A 19,500-nucleotide genomic window follows, 5' to 3' on the forward strand; every position below is an offset into this window, starting at 1 on the left:
TCGACGTGGCTTCCCCTCCAAAATCATGAGCGATAATGGCAAAACATTCATAGGAGCCCAACGAGCCACAGAAAAACAGTTTGTGGATTTCTTAAAACAAGTGTTCCCTGATATCGTACAAAAGTACGCCCCTCAAGGTATCAATTGGCAATTTATACTTCCAAGCGCTCCTCATATGGGTGGTTTATGGGAATCAGCTGTAAAGAGCTTCAAATCTCATTTCAAGAATTCACGACGTTATTAGCTAAAATTGAAGCCGTTCTCAACTCACGGCCGCTCACAGCATTATTGCAAGATCCGTCCGACTTCACAGCCCTAACTCCAGGGCATTTCTTAAAAGGAGCACCCATTCTGGCCACACCTGAGCCAGCCGTGGAGTCGCTTTCCTTATTAAATAGATGGGAAAGAATTAAAATTCTCCATCATAATTTCAGTAGCCGATGGAAAAAAGACTATATAAAGGACCTCCACAAGAGGTACCGGTGGAAAAATACAGAAAATGCGCCAAAAGTTGGAGATTGTGTCCTGATTCACGACGATTGCCTGCCACCTACCAAATGGCGGCTGGGCCGCATAGAGAAGCTTTATCCAGGCTCCGACGGTCATATTCGCGTAGTCGATCTCCGTACGCAATCCGGAAAGCTAACAAGATCGCTCGTCAAACTATGCTTCTTACCGATCGCCAATAACCGCGAAACAAAAACCGAAAAACCGCTTAAATAAACCGAATATAAAAACAAATAAAATAAAAATTTATATAAATACGTATACATATATATATATTTAAAATACCACACAAATGTAGTCGATTCATCTAACGACCCACTCATGTCGCATAACGTGGCAGCCATGCTCATATGTCTTATATGCAACCAAATCCTAATTGAAATTACACTCTTTCAAACAGGTCAATATGGATGCAGGCATGCCAGCAGCCCCGACACCAATCACTCGTTCGGCTGTCAAAGTGCCACGCCAAGTGGCTGCCCCAGTTGCAGCGCCCCGAACAACCACCCCAACGGCACCTCGGAATGGAAGGGTAGCATTGCCGCCAACACCCGCGCTTGTCGTCGACCCACAACGCCGTAGATGTCCTCTATGTCGTCGACCCCACCGGCTGCCACAATGCGTCTTCTTTAAGGGATTGCCACCTCCACAACGCCAGTTGGTCGTGCAGGCGCACGGCCATTGTCTGAATTGCCTGACTCCTGTCCACCAAACGCACGAGTGTACGTCGGGCAATCTGTGCCAAATTTGTATGCGGCCGCATCACACCATTTTGCACCGACTCACTCGGAATGACACCCGTCAACAACCTTCCGGCCGCAACCGCGGCGCAATACGACGACCTCCAGTAAGCCGGGATACGCGGCCCCGTCGAACAAGTGGGCCATCATCATCCCGTGTCCGACGGCCACACAATGGGGCATCAACACGACGCCAGCAACCACGACCGCGTCCACGCCGCGCCTCAGGCCTTAGCAGCGTCGTAGCCACACTCCAGCAGCTTCAAAGCAATCTAGGCTGAAATATTCGCCTAGGGGGGCCGGGATGGCTAAATGAGCCTTAGTCGCCTGGACCACACCACACCTACACCCATCATTAACACGCACACTCACCACACTCACCTCGACATCACCACACTTCACATCAACACCACCCACACGCGCGAGCGCAGGATCCACACACTAAAACACACACCACATCACTCCATGGAAAAAGGGTCCGCTTTCACACAAATCAGTTTCGATTCGATCGTCTTGGTCGCTACGTCGCTTGTCCGCCACCGCTACGCAACAATTTAGTATTCGCATCCTAAGTGAATTTAATTCCGCATTATATAAGAGTATTCGCATACTAAGTGCAGAGTAGGAAGCGCCCGGTAAAATTGGTCATCCTGACGAAATTGTTCAAATTGATGAAAGCAAATGTTGAAGCGGAAATTTAATAAAAGTAATAATGATAAGTAAGGATGGGCTAAGTTCGGGTGCTACCGGATAATATTTACTCTTGCATACATATATCGCTGTCATATTGACCGACATATTCGGCATAAGGTTTGTTAGAGAAACGAAAATCATTTTATGTAGTAAATAGGAGTTGCGGTAGTATCGACTCGATTTTTTCTATTAACTAGCAGCAATAGCAAGGCCCTTAACCAACATTCTCAAAAGAGAAAATGGTTCGGTGACCAAGCATATGTCCAAAAATTCTCGATTGAGTTTCACGAAACTCAACGTAATTCGAAAGACTGAGCAATATCCTGGCATCAGAAGATGTCATACTCATGTACCCAGATTTCCAGCAGCCCTTAGATCTAACTACTGACACCTCCATAGATTGCATTGGTGCAGTCCTGCCCCAAGGGGGCAGACCCAATTTAAACACCTTACAAAACGAGATACAGTCAGACGCTGCAACGATTCACAGCGAAAATTCCCTGACCTACACGATCGAAACGACAGAAAAGCCTTAAAACTGTTTCAAAAATCAAATCGTTCTTGAAGAATCAAAATTCCCATCGAAACGAGATATCTAACTCTTTGGCCAAAAAATAAGTCACCTTATAAATTTCACAGACAAAAACACCCTATTCGAAACAAATAATAATGTATAATGCGATCTAACCAACACTAGCCAGTATACAATATGATTTCGTTTTAAATTTCCCGGCAACCCCATTCCAGCACTGCAAAAATATCGTGGTCGACCGTGCGCACAGAGCCGCCCAGGAAAATACTAAACAAATCTTTCGCGATGCAATGGCCAGGTGAAACGCTTTCATAGTAGACTCGCAGACATAGCCAGAGCGTTTCGCCTTCAAAAAATTTGTCACTACACAGTCGAGAGTAACAATAGCATACAATCGATCTGTACATTCGGTTATAGACCAAACACCCATCGACATAATACCCGAATAGACAAAACAGGGTATTTGAGGTAGGCGAAAAAGTTTTCGAAAAAAAATAACAGAGGATTAGGAAATAAGTTAACACCTCTTTGTACATAAGAAACAATTTAAGCAGACCTTGGAACTTCTGTTCTCAATAGAGAGAAGGTGATACAAAAAGACAATTTTAAATAGTGGTTGCTTTCAAGTAAAAACTTCCAAATCTAAAATAACATTTTCATAGTTTAAGCGCAAAACTATTTTCAATCTTCGTTTCTTTTCGTCACTTTTTACAGGATTGGACTTTCAATCGTATTAGTATTAGAGGTAGTATATAGTCGGATTAACGACTACTCTCACTCCAACTATATCCCGGTAATCGACGGAAGGGTACTGGTATGGGAGTAATGTAATTATTTAAGACACTCAATCATTTTAAAAGACCTTGCTAACACAGCAGAGGAAACGGTAAAATTAACCAAATTATTCCCTCAGTCGCATATGCGAAAACTGCTAGACGTGGATACAGAACATATTAGAAAGTTCTTGTCCGTACTAAAAGTGCACCACAGAATAGCAAGAAGTTTAGACTTCTTGGGCTCAGCACTCAAGGTAATAGCAGGCACGCCCGATGCCTCTGATTTTGAAAATGTAAGGTGATCCGAATCCGATTTAATTGATGCAAACAATAGACAAGTAGTTACACAGATACAAATTAATAAACTTACTAATACGGTGAACGAAATAACTAAAGGAAAAAAAAAAAATTAATGCGTTGTCACACTGCATTTGTATGAAACATTATTAGCAAGAAATATAATATTAATAGATCAAATATCGCACTTGATACTCAGAATTACGCCAGCTAAGGCGGATATAATAAATCCATTTTTGACCATGATGATTTGAAATCAATTATGAATGAACACCCCGTCCAAATTCCCATAGCAAGCCTAACCGAATGTAACGATGACATACTAGCGGTAAACGAACTATGCCGCCGTCAGTAAACTGGCAGCGCAATCTGCTACTCGGAAAAAGTCCAATCTTTTTGATTTTCATCGATTGTATTATGTACACATTTTCTTTGTGCTCTAAAGTTTAATTAAACTGCGAAATGGACCTGCAGAACACAAAACCCTAAATGGGTTTTTTGTTAAATTTATGATAAATTTATGTACTTTAAGCGAACGAAGACCGTATCAAAATAGTACATCATATTTTTCATTAAGGGGTTTTTGGTATACATATCTCCCAAAAACAAAGAAAAGAACAATAATTTGTAAAACCGCCCTGTAGTACTATACAATACAATATATCAACAACTTATATTCAACACACACTATCCAGTTGTATTCTTTGTATTTTATTAAGTCTAGTAAGGTATTTAAAGTTCTTCGATTAATTCAGTGATATGGTTGCAGAAGCAAAGTGACCAGTGCTTATCAATTAAATGGTGTGATTGGGAGGGAGAACTTCTTATTCGTTATTGCTTGAAATAAGAAATTCTTCAGAAGTAGAGTCTGGTGCCAAAGTTACTGGGCATTTTTCTCGGTTGTTGTTTTTAAACTGATGCTATTTTTGCATTTGGGTACTGTATTTTAGTCAAACAAAAATAGCAATCACCGTGATGTTTTACTTCTTCCTCCCAAGTCATTGACACATCAAAAAATAGAAACAAGAAATGCAAACAAGTTTTGGGGTACATTCTTATTTTGTATCACAGAATGACCAAATAGCAGAAAACCGATTGTTTAACTTTCTCGATAGGCACTCTTCCTTGATTTAATATATTTTTATTACATCACTCCTTTTCGTGCTGTCAAATAGCTTTGTAATCGACGAAGAGGTGGTGGTGAATGGTGAATATCTGGTCAGTTTATTTCCCAGGCCTGAAGCCACACTGATAAAGTTAAATTAGTTTCTTGACGGTAGACTTCAATCTTTCACATAGTACACTCAATAGAATCGTAAATGCTATGTTAGAGAGAGGCTTATCCCACGGTAATTGGCGCAGGTTGTAGGGTCTCCCTTTTTGTGGATTGGACAGAGCACACTTATATCGGTATTCTGCTTGTCACGATTGTCTCATGTCTCTAATTGTCACAATCGTAATTTAGTGACTCTGTTAGTCAGGATGTCTCATTTTGGTATTCTGGGAGATACCAGTCTCAAAAATATTCACCAAATGGTACGGTGAAAAGAAGGGCAGCAATCAGCTGTTAAGTTTAGCCGATTAGAGATGAGTGCAAGTGTACAATCGTAATGTATGAAACGATTGTATGAAATTAGTTTTTTTTTCATAAGATTTCAGCAGTAAAACTTCCTCTTAATAATTGCACAGTACAATTATTGAAAACTAATACTGAAATAGTTTATAATAAATGCTTAACATATGCATTTTATCTGAAACAATTGTTAAGTAAATATGAAAAAATTTAACAGCACAATTATCAATTAACACATGGGTTCATCCTTATATTTGATAATAATGGAAAAGGATGGTAAGTAATTGTAAACAATATAAATTTCATTATTTTATGATTATTATAGTATATATATAATGTATCTTTTTACAGATCATAATAAAGTGTTGCGCATCTCGAAGGAGCAAATAGAGTGCTATCTTAACTTTGTGCGGGTTCACCCGGAGATAAAGTTGCATAAAAACTACCCATCGCGGCCGAAAAGGGTGGAGGAGCTTTGGGCCGAACTCTCCGTGCAATTAAATGCCCTAAAAGGACCTACCCGGAACCCCATCAAATGAAGAGAGGTAATTTTTAACCATAGATATTGGCATATTTATGTATTTATGTCCTTTGTTTTACAGAATCTGAGCCATTGGAAAATCCAAATACGGTCACGCGCAAGGAAAGCCAAGGCGCACAAGCTAGTGACAGGTGGCGGTCCCAGCGCAACAATTGAACTCTATGAAACGGAGCAGAGAGCGCTGGATACGTGGGGGTCAATCGCGGTTGATGGGCCAGCCATTGGCACAGAAGTAAGAATATCAAGAAAGACGATACGAGTGTGCAGAATTTATAATTGTTTTTTCTTTTTCTAATTTAGGAAGAAGTATTTTTCACAGCTGCACCATCACCCCTGAATACGACTTCGGATGCGTCCAATGATTGCACTCTGTTATCCATTATTGCAAAATTATAAATATTAATACATTTCCTCTTTTCTTCCTTCCGTTTTTTTTATCATAAGGTAAAATAGTCCAACTTCATCAGCCATTGTTGTGCTCTTGTTTTTCTATGACCTGGTGCAAAGCATATAATGAGTTAGAGACTGATATTGCTCAATTAGAGATGAGACAAACAGTCACAAAATAGATTTCACCACAGATTCGTCTCTATTAGAGACTTGAGACTGCTCGCAGAATACCGGCATTATTCACACTTCTTCTTCTTTAATGCCGTAGACACTGCTGACGCAGTTATAGCTGAATTTACAACAGCACACCAGTCGTTTCTTCTTTTCGCAATGTGGCGATATTTCGAAATACTAAGAGCAGCCAGGCCTTTCTCTAGCAGCCAGCCTTTCTCCTATAATGGGGTGAATGTCTTCCTCTTCCTCTGCTTCTCTCGGCAGGTACCAGCGTCGCCGCTGTTCGTGAATTATATCAATGGCGTGGTATCACTCAGTTGGCAGTGTATAAAAAACCATACATCTTCCGCTGAATCTTTCTCCCGAAAAATCGCAATGTCGAATCATCACATGTTGTCATCGTTCATGCCTCTGCGCTGTATAGCAAAGCGGGAATAATAAATCACTTACTTGTCTGTCAATTGCCTACTTAGTCAGTCAGTAGCCCCTGTTGGAAATAATTATTCTGTGTTGGATTTCGAGAATGACATCGTTGATGGTAGTTCATACTGGTTGCAAGATAGACTCATCGTGCTGGCATACGCCAACAGCTGTACACTATTATAGAAGATTGTGCCTGCTCTATTAAGCTCTGACGCTCGATTTAAGTTCTACTCTAGTAGATTTAAGAAGGTCCATGATAGGGTATAGGTATTGTTCAGCTGTATTAAATTTGCGGAGATATCAATTTCAGACTAAGCGGCATAAAGGCAGCTTTTTTCGTGCTGACAAAAGCAGCTTTGCAATCGACTTAGAGGTGGTGCATGTCGATTTTCTTTTCAGCGCATTTTCTAGGATTTGGCGCATGGTGAAGATCTGGTCAGTTGTTGATTTTCCAGGCCTATCATTACACTGATATGGTCCAATCAGTTTGTTGACAGTGGGCTTTAATCTTTTACACAATTCATAATTTTAACATGTTATGGACATCAGTCACTAGATCACCTCATAATCCTTACAACGTTTTCAGAGGTCGTCATCAAAAGCAGGGTCACTTATCGGAGGCTATTTTTTCCTTTTCATTGGTATGGTGCTTTACGTGGCGGGCCTCAACCCAAGGAGCAACCCTGGGGAGGGGGCGGCAAAACGATCTTCGCTGTTTTTTAATATTCAGAAAAAATACTTCAACAATTTTTTTTACAAAATTTATTATAAAGGATAAAGAGTTGTACACTCACAAAGTAATAATCTGAATAACAATGAAAAATATTAATTTTTACTCGAATACTCTTCAGTCTTTGAATTTGTCTTATATCTTTTGGTTTATGTCTTTCTTAAAAATAGTGATTGAACTGAAAGATGGACTTTTCTAGCTTTGATCACAACAGTGTCTTTAGTTTTACTCCGTCGTCGCGACGTGTCGCTCTCAGAGTTACCCTATGCTTTGAATGTAACAAATACTTTTATTTCTCCAAATTTCCAAAAATCATATTTAAAAACTCCAATTCGGGCAAAAATTTCTGCAAATAGTGTCAAAAGTGTAGAAGATATAGGGCGAAAATGGGTTTTTTCTATGGCTTTTAATAAGATGTCTTGTAAATTTACTATCAATTTCCTCAAAAACCGTATTGTGAGAATTTTGTAACTTCAGAATTTGCGTGGCTTCTAGTTCCTGAATTTTATATACTTAATACCGAAGATATTTTGTAAAAATTCACTTTTGTTCGAACCACCTCATGAAACTTGTAGGTAGGTAGATAAAGGGGGGCGGCAGAACATTCTTGGCCCCGGGCGCCCGAAGTTGTAGCCATGCCACTGCAGAGGATACTTGGGCTAAGACCGGAAGTCGAAAGCTGGTTGAGCCGTATGTAAAAGAATCGATTTTGCCACAATATGCAATAATCCACACCATGGTTTTCTAGAAAACTATTAAATGCTGGATGACTCTCTAACTAAACATGCCAAATACTCTAATTTTTTAAACTCAAGGTGGTGCAAACAAGCTTTATAAATGCCAATTTCAAAATTGAATAGTAGACCAACCTTTAAGTGATCTTGTTCTAAGGAACAGAAAATCTTTGTGTCTTAATAGATAAAAATGGGAGACTACTTCCTTTAGCCACCATATACAGTGTTTTCCAATAAATTTCGTAAAAAAAATACAATAAGTGCTTAGGAAATTAAAATGATTTTTTTTTTAATACTAGAGGACCCGTCCACGCTTCACTGTGGCTGAAATTTCCTACTGGAAACAGGCGAAATGAGCACCAAAGACAATGGTGCTCTGATGAGGCGAAAGCTCTGTGCAAAGTGGGTGCCACACAAGTTCATAATCCAACAAAAATAACGAATAACTGGTTCTGAGAAGTGTTTGAGTGCTCTTTAATTGTAATAAAACCGAATTTTTACCGTGTAACAATAGAAACATAGGCCCATCATTTCCCACTGGAGTCAAATCGACAGTCATTCCAGTGGACTGCACATGATGAACCGGCTCCGGCGTGGAAAGGCGAAAAAGTCGGCTGGTTATGATATCAATCTTTTGGGATGCACGTGGTATAATACATACTCAACGACTGATTACTGAGCCAGTTATAACTTATTTCACTGCGTATTTGGTTTCAATTCTTTTCTACTATCTATATATATAAAAGAAAGTCGTGTTAGTTACATCACTTATAACTCAAAAACGGCAGAACAGATTTGGCTGAAAATTGGTAGGGAGGTAGCTTAGAGCCAGGAGACGGACATAGGATACTTTTTATCTCTTTATGTCAAAATTTAATACAACTCATAAATACAAAAATTATATTTCAAATCATAAGCATTTGTTCAAAATTCATGTTTGTAGGAATCATTTCAATATTTCATTTCTTCAAAAAAAAAAAAAAAAACAATAAAAACAACCTTACATCTTCGTCTATATAAATATGTATGTATGTAAAAATGAATCGCCAAAATGTATGTACGCTCATAACTTTAATACGACTGAACGAAATTTGATAATTCTTTTTTTAAAATATTCGTTTAGGTTCAGGGATTATTCGAATAATTGCCGGAAAACCCCTAAAAACAGTCCTTTTCTTTTTCTCATACAAACGAATGAATGTTTGTTCGTTAGTAACGCTAAGAGAACGGCTGAACCAATATTGATGAAATTTTAAGAGGTTGTTCGTTGTGGATTAAGGAAGGTTTAGAAATAAAAACATCTTATACTTTTCATGAAAAGTCGGCAAATTGGATAATTCCAAAAAGTAACTTTTTTCCAAAAACATTTTTTTTCAATTTCTGTTTTGTTTTTCAATATTTTGATTTGGAAATTATTTGAATAGTTCAGTCTCGATCGCTTGCTTTTTTATTCCGGCTATTCAAGAGAAAAATTATTACTATTACGATTTACGATGCTTTACGACAGGTTGTGAATTGAACAATTGAAAATTATTCAGTGAAAACTTTACGTGTGAAAGATCCAGTATTATATGAAGTGGTGGAAAGCAATATGGTTCATGGACCTTGCGGACACTACAATCCCTTTTCGGTTTATATGTCTAACAATAAATGCACGAAACACTATCCGCTTGCTTTTCTTTCGGAATCGCAAACTGGAAATGATGGATATCCACTCCATCGTCGTAGCTCATCAGACGACCATACAACTTAGAGTAGTGAATATCGAAGTTGACAACATATGGATCGTACTATATTCTCCACTGTTGTCTAATTCACATTCTAAACTCATATCAATGTTTAGTATTGCAGTTTGGTGTAATCTATAAAATACGTTTGTAAGTACGTCACCAAGGGAAGCAACATGGCGCTTAATGGTCTTAAACGATACGGTCCATACGTGAACTGCAATAAAGCGCTTTGTAGGATATTTACTTTTGCAATTCATGAACGGTTTCCGATTGTTGTGTGTCTCGCAGTTAATATGGAGATTGGCCAAAGAGTTTATTTCAGCCCAGAGAATACATTACAGCCGGTGGTAACACCGCCAACAACAAAACTAACATTGACGAGTTTTTTTCTCAACTTTCGTCAGTGATCCGCTTACGAGAACATTGCTCTATTTGAAAATACCTTGCATTCATGGAATGCATTGTCGAAGAAATAGTTACGCTGAAAGCAAGACCGAACAGTAGATGGACATTCAGGTGTGTTCTCAACTAATGCATTAGGATGAATTTACACAACCCACCCAAAAAACGATGATTGCTTCTACCTTCGGTTTCTACTGATCAATGTACGCGGCGTATTGCGTACTGTGAATGGTATGGTGTGTGCAATTACAATTGCTGGAACACGATAATCAGTGGAAACAAATGTTGGACGATGCGATAGCTACTTCGAATGCCACTGAAGTTCCCACACTTTTCGCGATAATCATTTCACTATATCAGCCTTTAAATCCGCGTCAATTATGAGATACGAACAAAAATGACATTGTCGAAGACATTTTACATCGTATTCGCTAAAAATTGGAAATGGGTCAATTCCGGTTGATGCTTCCGGTGGTTTGATTTCAATTCCATCTGCGGTTTATCAATTCACGAAAGATGAACTCATCACCAATCTTCGGACATTGGCCAAATTATCTTAACTATGATTCCTTAAATGCACGCGCAATATTAACTGCCAAAAAATACAGATGTTCTTGACTTAAACTGGAAGATTCAAAGTCAAATTCCGGAAGACTTGCGCTCATACAAATCGACCGATCGTTTTCCATTGAAGACGTCGCCGTGAATTATCCAGTGGAGTTTCTAAATTCTTTGGAGAGGCTTGGTATGCCACCGCATCATTTGCGTCTCAAAGTTTGATTTGTCGTTATTATGTTTTGCAATCTGCAAGCGCCGAAACTATGTAATGGAACCCGACTGATTGTGACGCAGCTATCGAATACAAAGGCTGAATGCTTGATTCAACGAATTTCTTTGAGTTCCAACGATTTGCCATTTCAGTTTCCAGCGAAAATTGCATTTGAGATGACACTCAACAGGACACAAGGATAGTCGCATAGTTTGGAAATTCTATGTTTTTCACACGGCTAGATATACGTGGCGTGCACACGAGTTGGAAAGCCATCTTTTCTGTACACCGGAACAGAAACCAAAAAATTTTGTTCATCAAGCTGCGTTACATTGAAAAAAAAAATGAAATGATAAATTCAACTTTCTTTTCATTTCAAAACACATAATTTCACGCAGGACAACGGCTGCGGGGCCAGCTAGTTTCAAATAGTTAGCAATTGTATTATTATTGAGAAAGAACCTGTTTAAAATTGTACGCATATATTCAAATGATTCCTACAAACATGAATTTTGAACAAATGCTTATGATTTGAAATAAAATTTTTGTACTTATGAGTTGTATAAAATAGATAATAAAGATAATTACTATCCTATGTCCTTACCCTGATTCTAAGCTCCCCTAAATTGGTGGGGAGAATTTTCAGTCAAATCGGTTCATCCGTTCGTGAGTTATAAATGGTGTAACTAACACAACTCTCTTTTATATATATATGTAGATGAAGTACAATCGATATAAAGAAGCGTTCCAAAGTAAACAGGACTTTAAAATAGAACAAATTGATTTTCAGCAAAATGTAGCAAAATAGTCTCCTTCTGCTTCAATACATCTTTGTGCTCGCTCCAAAACCATGTCGAACGATGCATATTTTGGCTCACTGCCCGGTATGACCGTCAGTATGCCGGTGCAAGCAAGCCTTTTGAATGGCCTCTACGTCCGCATAACGCTTTCCTTTCATGGGCAAATGCATTTTTCCGGAACGGAAGATGTCGCACGGTGCCATGTCAGGTGAATACGGGCAGTGGTTAGTGGTTAAAATACTATGCATCAGATTGCAAAACGTTTCATGAAATAGATTTAAATTTTGAATTTTCTTTGATTTTCATTGCTTTACACTTTTTATTAGCGATCTTGACCGGCGGCAGCAAATCCTTCCGTTCACATATATTTTTGATATAATTTCAATCTGGCCGTTCCAGTCTTTCCACCTGCCAAACGTCAAAACCTACCCAATCCAGTCAACTGTCAAAGTTCGGTAGATGAGCGGTTCTCACATTTCCAGTGACGGGAGAGTTGGGGAGCTCTTTACCTCTGGTACTACTATACTCGACTATGCTTGACTATATAGTTCGAATATTGTTCAAGTATTGTTCGAATAAAAATATGTAGTAGTTTTTGGTCACAGGTGTATTTAAAAGACAAGTCCGCTACGTGTGGACCTTTGTCCCACAAGTTCCACTTTTACAATCGGCCGTCCTGCACCGTCATTCGCCCTGAATGAAGCGTTCCACCCCTTCATACATATATTCTGCTACTGTAACAGTATTTCGTGGCCCTTCGTTCTCGGCCACCTTTTGATCATCATACCTGCCGTGAGGCTTTATGTTTTTTACTTCGTACAGTCCGATTTGTTTTAATTTTAAATTGGGTCCATATTGTGTACGTTTAATCCCTACTAAGTCGCCTACCTTATATGTGACTAGAGGACACAGCCAGGTCTATAGAAGGTCAATTGATTATCGCCGGAGACCTAAATTCCAGAGCGGTAGAGTGGGGTTTGCCAAACACGGACTCGAGAGGAAAGCGCATTCTAGAAATGGCTGCGCGATTAGGACTAGTAGTGCACAATACGGGGAACGCAACCACGTTTAGAAGACCGGGATGCGAGGAAACCACACCAGACGTTACCCTATCAACAGAACGCATGGCAGGCTTAATAAAGAACTGGAAAGTACTGGAGGATTACACTGGCAGCGATCATCACTACATCTCATTTATGATCGACACAGGAACAAACGCTGACCAGCACAGGAAAACAACTAGAAAACGAAAGTGGAACGTCGCGAAACTAGATACTTCGAAATTAATCTCCGCATTAGACGACCAAGACCCATCTAGCAACTCCCCCACAATTGCAAGAAAAACTGTCGAGCACACAATGCTGAATATAACAAGAGCCTGTCAAAAAGCAATGCCCAAGGCCTCTCACAGCAAACATAAAGCAGCAGTTTACTGGTGGACTGAAAATATAGCCCAACTCAGACGAACATGTCTCCGCCTTCGCAGATCTTACACGAGATCCAGGCGTAGAGGAGCCGCAACTCAAGAAGCTGATCAATACAAATTAGCAAAAAAGGAGCTGAAGCAAGCCATCGACGACAGTAAATAGAAAAAATGGGAGGAACTACGCGAGGATATAAACAGAAACCCCTGGGAACTCGGGTACAAAATAGTGATGAAGAAACTCGGCGCTCGAGCAAAGCCACCTGACCTAACCGCTGTGAAAATGGATAACATTGTGAACGCACTATTCCCCACACACGAAACAAGGGCTAGTGACCCAGACTACATTCTAGGATCGACGCAAATCCCCCAGTTTACCCTCGAAGAGCTGCAACTAGCCACTGCCAAGCTCAAGGCCAACAAAGCACCCGGACCGGACGGGATCCCATCCGAAATTCTTAAAATAATCGCTGCAGAGCGCCCGGCAGTACTACTGAACATGTACAACGCCTGCCTTGAAGCCGGAATATTCCCTGAACCGTGAAAAAAGCAACTGCTGGTGCTAATCAGCAAGGGAAAAGGAGACCCCAATTCGCCATCAGCATACCGCCCATTATGTATGCTTGATACAGCTGGAAAGCTATATGAAACCCTGCTTAAACCCAGACTTGAAGCGGCCATCAACGAAGCAGGAGGACTGTCCCCTAGGCAATATGGCTTCAGACCCGGCAGATCAACCATAGGAGCAATAAAATGCGTCATTGAAAGCGTAGAAGCCGCACAGCGTAGATGGCATAAATACAAGAGAATAGTGTTGCTGGCGACTCCAGATGTCCGAAACGCCTTCAACAGCGCTAGATGGGTAGATATGATCGACGCTCTCGAGAAAAGCTTTAAAGTACCCGACTATCTCAGGGCCGTGGTGCGGAGCTACCTTAGCAACAGGAAACTGCTGTACGAAACTAAAGAAGGGTCACGACAGATAGCGGTTACGTCAGGAGCAGCACAAGGATCCATCCTCGGACCAGACTTGTGGAACATCAGCTATGACGCTATATTAAAACTAGAAATGCCAGATGACTCATATTTAATAGGCTACGCGGACGACATCGCAGCAGTAATCACAGCAAGGGATACGGAAGAAGCGCGAGGAAAGCTGAACTAGGTCATGGCGGCCAGAGTGCACCGCACTGCAGCCCTCAGAGTTGCATCAGCCTACCGAACAGTGCCCGGCGAGGCAATTTTAGTTATAAGCGGAAATGCCCCAATTGACCTTCTAGCATACGAAAGGAAAAAGCTGTGGGAGCTAAAGCAGTCATCCGATAACAACAAGAGAGCAATAGAACAAATAAATAAAGAAACAATAATAACATGGCAACAGAGATGGGACACCGAAAGTCGCGGCAGATGGACGGCCAGACTTATAAAAGATCTAGACTCATGGACAGGGCGAAAATTCGGAGAGGTAGATTTTTACACAACCCAGCTGTTATCCGGGCACGGGTACTTCAAAAAGTACCTCCACAGAATGGGAAAAGTCGAAGAGCCGTCATGCCCATACAACGACACGGCAGAAGACGACGCTGAACACACATTCTTCGAATGTGTGCACTGGCAAAGAGAACGCACCGCCGTAGAGAACCTGGTTGGCCCAATAAACGCGGTTAATGTAGTCAGCGTCAGGTTGGAGAGTGAAGCAAACTGGGGGATTATCAAGAAATTCGCCGCACTCTTGCTACGCAGCAAAAAGCGGGACCTGGACGAAGGTGCGCAGATGTAAATCTCTCAATGAGAAAAATGGAACGCCACCCTGAAGTAATGCAAAAGCGGTTCCAGGGTGGGCGACGGTTCCTTAGAGGGGGGGTTTTTAGTGACCTGCAAGTGGCACATACCGCTGCTGTGACGACAGCACCGATGATGCGGAAGGCATTTTCGACCCCCTCACCCGCAAAAAAAAAAAAAAAAAAATATGTGACTTCCGCTTTACGCTTAGAATTATATGTACATATGTATCTATATTTTCTTCTTGATCTTACACGTTTCGTCTAATTCTTTCATTATGCAATCTTCACATTGCCTCATATCCAAGCCAGTAAGCACTCTGAAAGGCGAAAACTGCATTATGTATGTGTATTATTCTTTGAATTTATTCAACATATTTATACCAACTAGCAAGAGCATCATGACATAACTTATCTAACATTGGTACTATTATACGATGCATTCGTTCTACTTGACCATTTTCCCGAGGGCCCCTGTGGAAATAGTCAAATGTTGTATACCTTGTTCTTTACAGTAATTATGGAAAATATTTGATGTATAAACAAATCCTCTGTCTATAATTATTCTTTTTGGATTACCAGTATTATTCTTCTATTATTATTTTTGGATTAAGTACATAGCCCAACGAGCTACTCGTAATGGTACGTCACGTTTCTTAATGGCCATTGTAAAGGCATTACAATCTGTTACAATCCGGAATTTCTGACCTAACACATACACACGTCATTTCTTTAATTCTTGGATAATCGCTAACACTTCAAGTTCATAGGAGTTGTACTTGTATGTTGCCGCCGTTGGAGTAGTTTTCCTTCTCATGAACTTTACGGGATGAAATTGTTGATCTTCGGAATTTTTCTGAAGTAGCACGGCACCATAGCTATACATAGAAGCATCAGTGTGTATCTTCGTCTGTGCATTTGGATTATAAATTTTTAAGACCGGAGCTTTCATCAAAGCTAAATTTAACTGTTGAAACGCTAACTGCTACTGCTCTTCTAAATAAAATTTCGTATTCTTCTTTAACATGTCACTTAGTGGCTTTGCTATTGAGCATATCCCTCAATGAATCTTCCAAAATAGGACGTTAACCCTAAATACCTTTGCATAAATTTTTTGTCCCGAGGAAACTGTTGTACTGCTTTTACCTTTCCTTCTGAGAGCCTAATACTACCTTTCTCTATTACATATCCTAAAAAATTGATTTTCTTTTTCAAGAAAGAAAACTTTGTCCATTTGATATGTAGCCCGTATATTGGAACTCTTGTTAACAGAGTTCTTAATTTCTCAATACTTTCCTCAATGGTCTGTCCGGGGATTATAATGTCATCCATATAAATCATTACGATACCTTGTTGTATCAAATCTCGGAATATTGATGAAATGTATCGAATTAGAAAGCCCAAAAGGGACGAAGTTAAACTCATATTGCCCTCCGTATGTTACAAAAGATGTGTATCGTTTTGAACATTCATCCACGGGAACATGAAAAAATCCATTGCACTATGGTTCCTAGGACCACATTTTCTGGCCAAAATCGATTTTTAAAAGTTCCGATTTTTCGTCTGTTTTTTTTTACCATCACTAAGCTGATACTTCGCATGAGTTAATTGCATATTTTGTTTTCCCTTTAATCGGTTTACCGTTATGTGGTCAGCAGTTAAATTGTAACTTTGCCTATTTGCTTATACAAGTGGTGAAATTTGGCTGAAACTCAAAACTGAAAATTTTATAAACAAATTAAAATTAACTAAAAGAAAAAAATGGAAACTAACAATAAAGGTAATTTTATTTTGTTTCTCGAATATTAATACATTCAAATGTTGTTAAGTTTGAAAAAAATTTATTTAAATATTAACTTTGGCTTAAGTAATATTTTTCAACTTTACGTAGAGCTTAAAAAAATTAGTAGCAGTTGGTAGTCTTGGTACTTTGTGATTGTATAAATAACTCAATTTGGAGTTTGTGTGCAAAAAATTATTTTGCTCTTTTTTGCATTTTTTAATAAGAAAAAATAGAAAACCGTTAGGCGGAGGACCTTCCCGTTACAATTAAAATCTCATATTTGGAGAGGCTTTCTTAGAGGTGTCTATGAACCTATTTTTGCGAGTACCAATTGAAAAAAAAAATTTTTTTTTTTGAATCACCCTAATGTACATACAAATGTTACTACGCTGGTGTTAGCTTCTTATATGTTAACTAAAAAATATTTTATTATTTACTACTAACGGTAATAAGTTTAAACATACATACAAATATTATAAAAATATCACCCAATAAAAATCAGAAATTATTTAAATTTCAAACCTATTTTGTAAAATTTTCCACAGTTTTAGAGAATATTTTTCGTATAACGAAAATTGTTTTTGTAGTTGAAAGTTTCCAAGAGAATATACGATAATTATTACAAATCAACGAAAATTTAAAAAAATTTATACGTTATACTAAAAAAGTTTTTAAAAATATTGTTAAAATCATTGCGCAGTCTGAGCCGACGAAAACGTGTACTTCCTTATACCAAAATTCATTGGGCTGCGTACTCGCAATTTGTTTTAAAGCTCTAAATACAAGGTTATAAATTTTGGGAAAACTCATCGAATTTTTTGAAATTTTATGCAGAATGTTTAACGTTGATTTGCGCTATTTGTGTTGATTTATATTTTAATAAAAAACTTAAAAAAAAATCGAAAGGAAAGTATTCTTGCTATGGGAAAATATTCCCCACGGGGTCATTTGTTTGTGTCACTGTATATTAGATAGATGCGCATGGCGGCTTTTTAAACACTCCTATTCTATCTATAAACCCTATTTACCATATATATGCAAAATTTCAAAACTATATTACAGTTATTTGAATTTTGGCCAGAAAATGTGGTCCTAGGAACCATAGTGCATTGGCAAGATCTAGAGTAGTGAACACTCTAGTACTTTGTATCTATTCCAACACATCATCGATTAGTATCATTGGAAAATTATCGCGTGTTATTTTTTCGTTTATTTTTCTAAAGTCACAGCAAAGTCTTTTCGTAAAATCTTTTTTTGATACCAAAACACCTAAAGAAGCATACTCGGAGTTTCTTGTCGAATTAATTATTATATTAAAAAATGTTTATGCTCTTCAAAATATTGTTTCCCACAACTATGAAATGAATCCCATCCGCTTCGATATTTACCTCAAAACTACCAGTTGTACATATCTCACTGCTTTTAATCCCTCCCAGGATCAAGCGATTGTCGTTAAGCTTTGAAAACTCTGCACGCTTATACATACCATACCTCATCAAACTCACGTCAGCACCCTTATCAATTAGAGCACTAATTGTCAAGTCACACATCTTTATTGGCTTGAAGATGGTACTCTTACTCCAAACAGTCAAAGCGTTGCTGCGTTTTGATTCTGTTTTAATATGCACGTCGCCTTTACGATCTCATTCATATTGACGACGACCGATCTGTCCACACTTGAAACACTTATGCCCGGTTTCACAGTCCATACTTAAGTTGTGCCTAAATAAAATCTTAGCTAAGCATTGTTGCGAACTGAGTAGTCGTTTGCGTTTCACAGTCAATGCTTAAGTTCTATAAAATTTTATTATGATATATGGCAACGTTGTGGGCAACATATGTTTTACAAATATCATCCACAAACATATGATTGAAATATTTAAATTATTATAGACAACGTATAAATTTGGAAGGAAAATTATTTCGTAAATGGATGCAACCCAGAAAAGGACCCCGAATTTCACCGCAATCGAGTCGGAGCAGCTATTGGAACTGGTGGAGAAATATAAAAATGTCATCGAATGTAAGCGGACGGACACTTGCACAAACGCTAAAAAAGATGTCGCATGGAAGCGTATCGAACATGATTTCAATTCACAGTGTCCATCTGGCTGCCATCACAATGCAAAAATACTGAAGAAAAAGTATATCAATCTTAAAAGAGAGGTAAAAAAGCGAGTTGCAGAGGAAAAAAAGTCTCTTTATTTGACTGGAGGAGGACCACCACCAAAGAAATTGTTAACTCAGTTTGATGAAAAACTTTTGACTGTATTACATGAGAAGCAAGTTAGTGGCATGCAGAGTGTGTATGACAATGATGTGATTGCCGGAAATATTGATGGTGAGTTTATACACTTGATTTTATTTTCATGATATTTCAAATGAATGATTTTATCAATTCTCTAAAATAGAGTCCGTGATATTGGAGGAAGAGACATTGGAAAGCATAATGGATTTCGAAAAAGCACTGAAGTGGAAAAGTATGAAGGAATAAATGGTAAAAAATGTTAAAGTAAAAAAATACCAGAATCATTACAACTAAATACAGGGTAGGCCATTTAAAGTTGACCCATCTGGCAACGCTGTAACTTTTAACAGCGCTGACAAATCGGCTAATGTCATACCGCGTTAGAAGCGTCATTCGAACACAATTTATACCATGGAACAGTACACTCCAAAAGAACGCGCTGAAATTGTTCAGC

General features: G+C 38.8%; 1 protein-coding gene and 1 pseudogene across 1 annotated transcript; both read left to right on the forward strand.

The window, feature by feature from the left end:
- The first annotated feature begins 913 nt into the window (after window positions 1–913).
- Window positions 914–1,528, forward strand: LOC125777891 (uncharacterized). Its single transcript, XM_049454023.1, has one exon. The coding sequence runs from the start codon at window positions 914–916 to the stop codon at window positions 1,526–1,528; it is 615 nt and encodes a 204-aa protein (XP_049309980.1).
- A 13,234-nt stretch (window positions 1,529–14,762) lies between these two features.
- Window positions 14,763–19,186, forward strand: LOC125777893 (uncharacterized; annotated as a pseudogene).
- The last annotated feature ends 314 nt before the right edge of the window (window positions 19,187–19,500 follow it).

Source organism: Bactrocera dorsalis, chromosome 1 (genome assembly GCF_023373825.1).
Source record: "Bactrocera dorsalis isolate Fly_Bdor chromosome 1, ASM2337382v1, whole genome shotgun sequence".
NCBI classification, from domain to species: domain Eukaryota; kingdom Metazoa; phylum Arthropoda; class Insecta; order Diptera; family Tephritidae; genus Bactrocera; species Bactrocera dorsalis.

Coding starts and splice junctions, on each gene's coding strand:
- LOC125777891 (XM_049454023.1), top strand. CDS start 914: ATGGATGCAGGCATGCCAGCAGCCCCGACACCAATCACTCGTTCGGCT.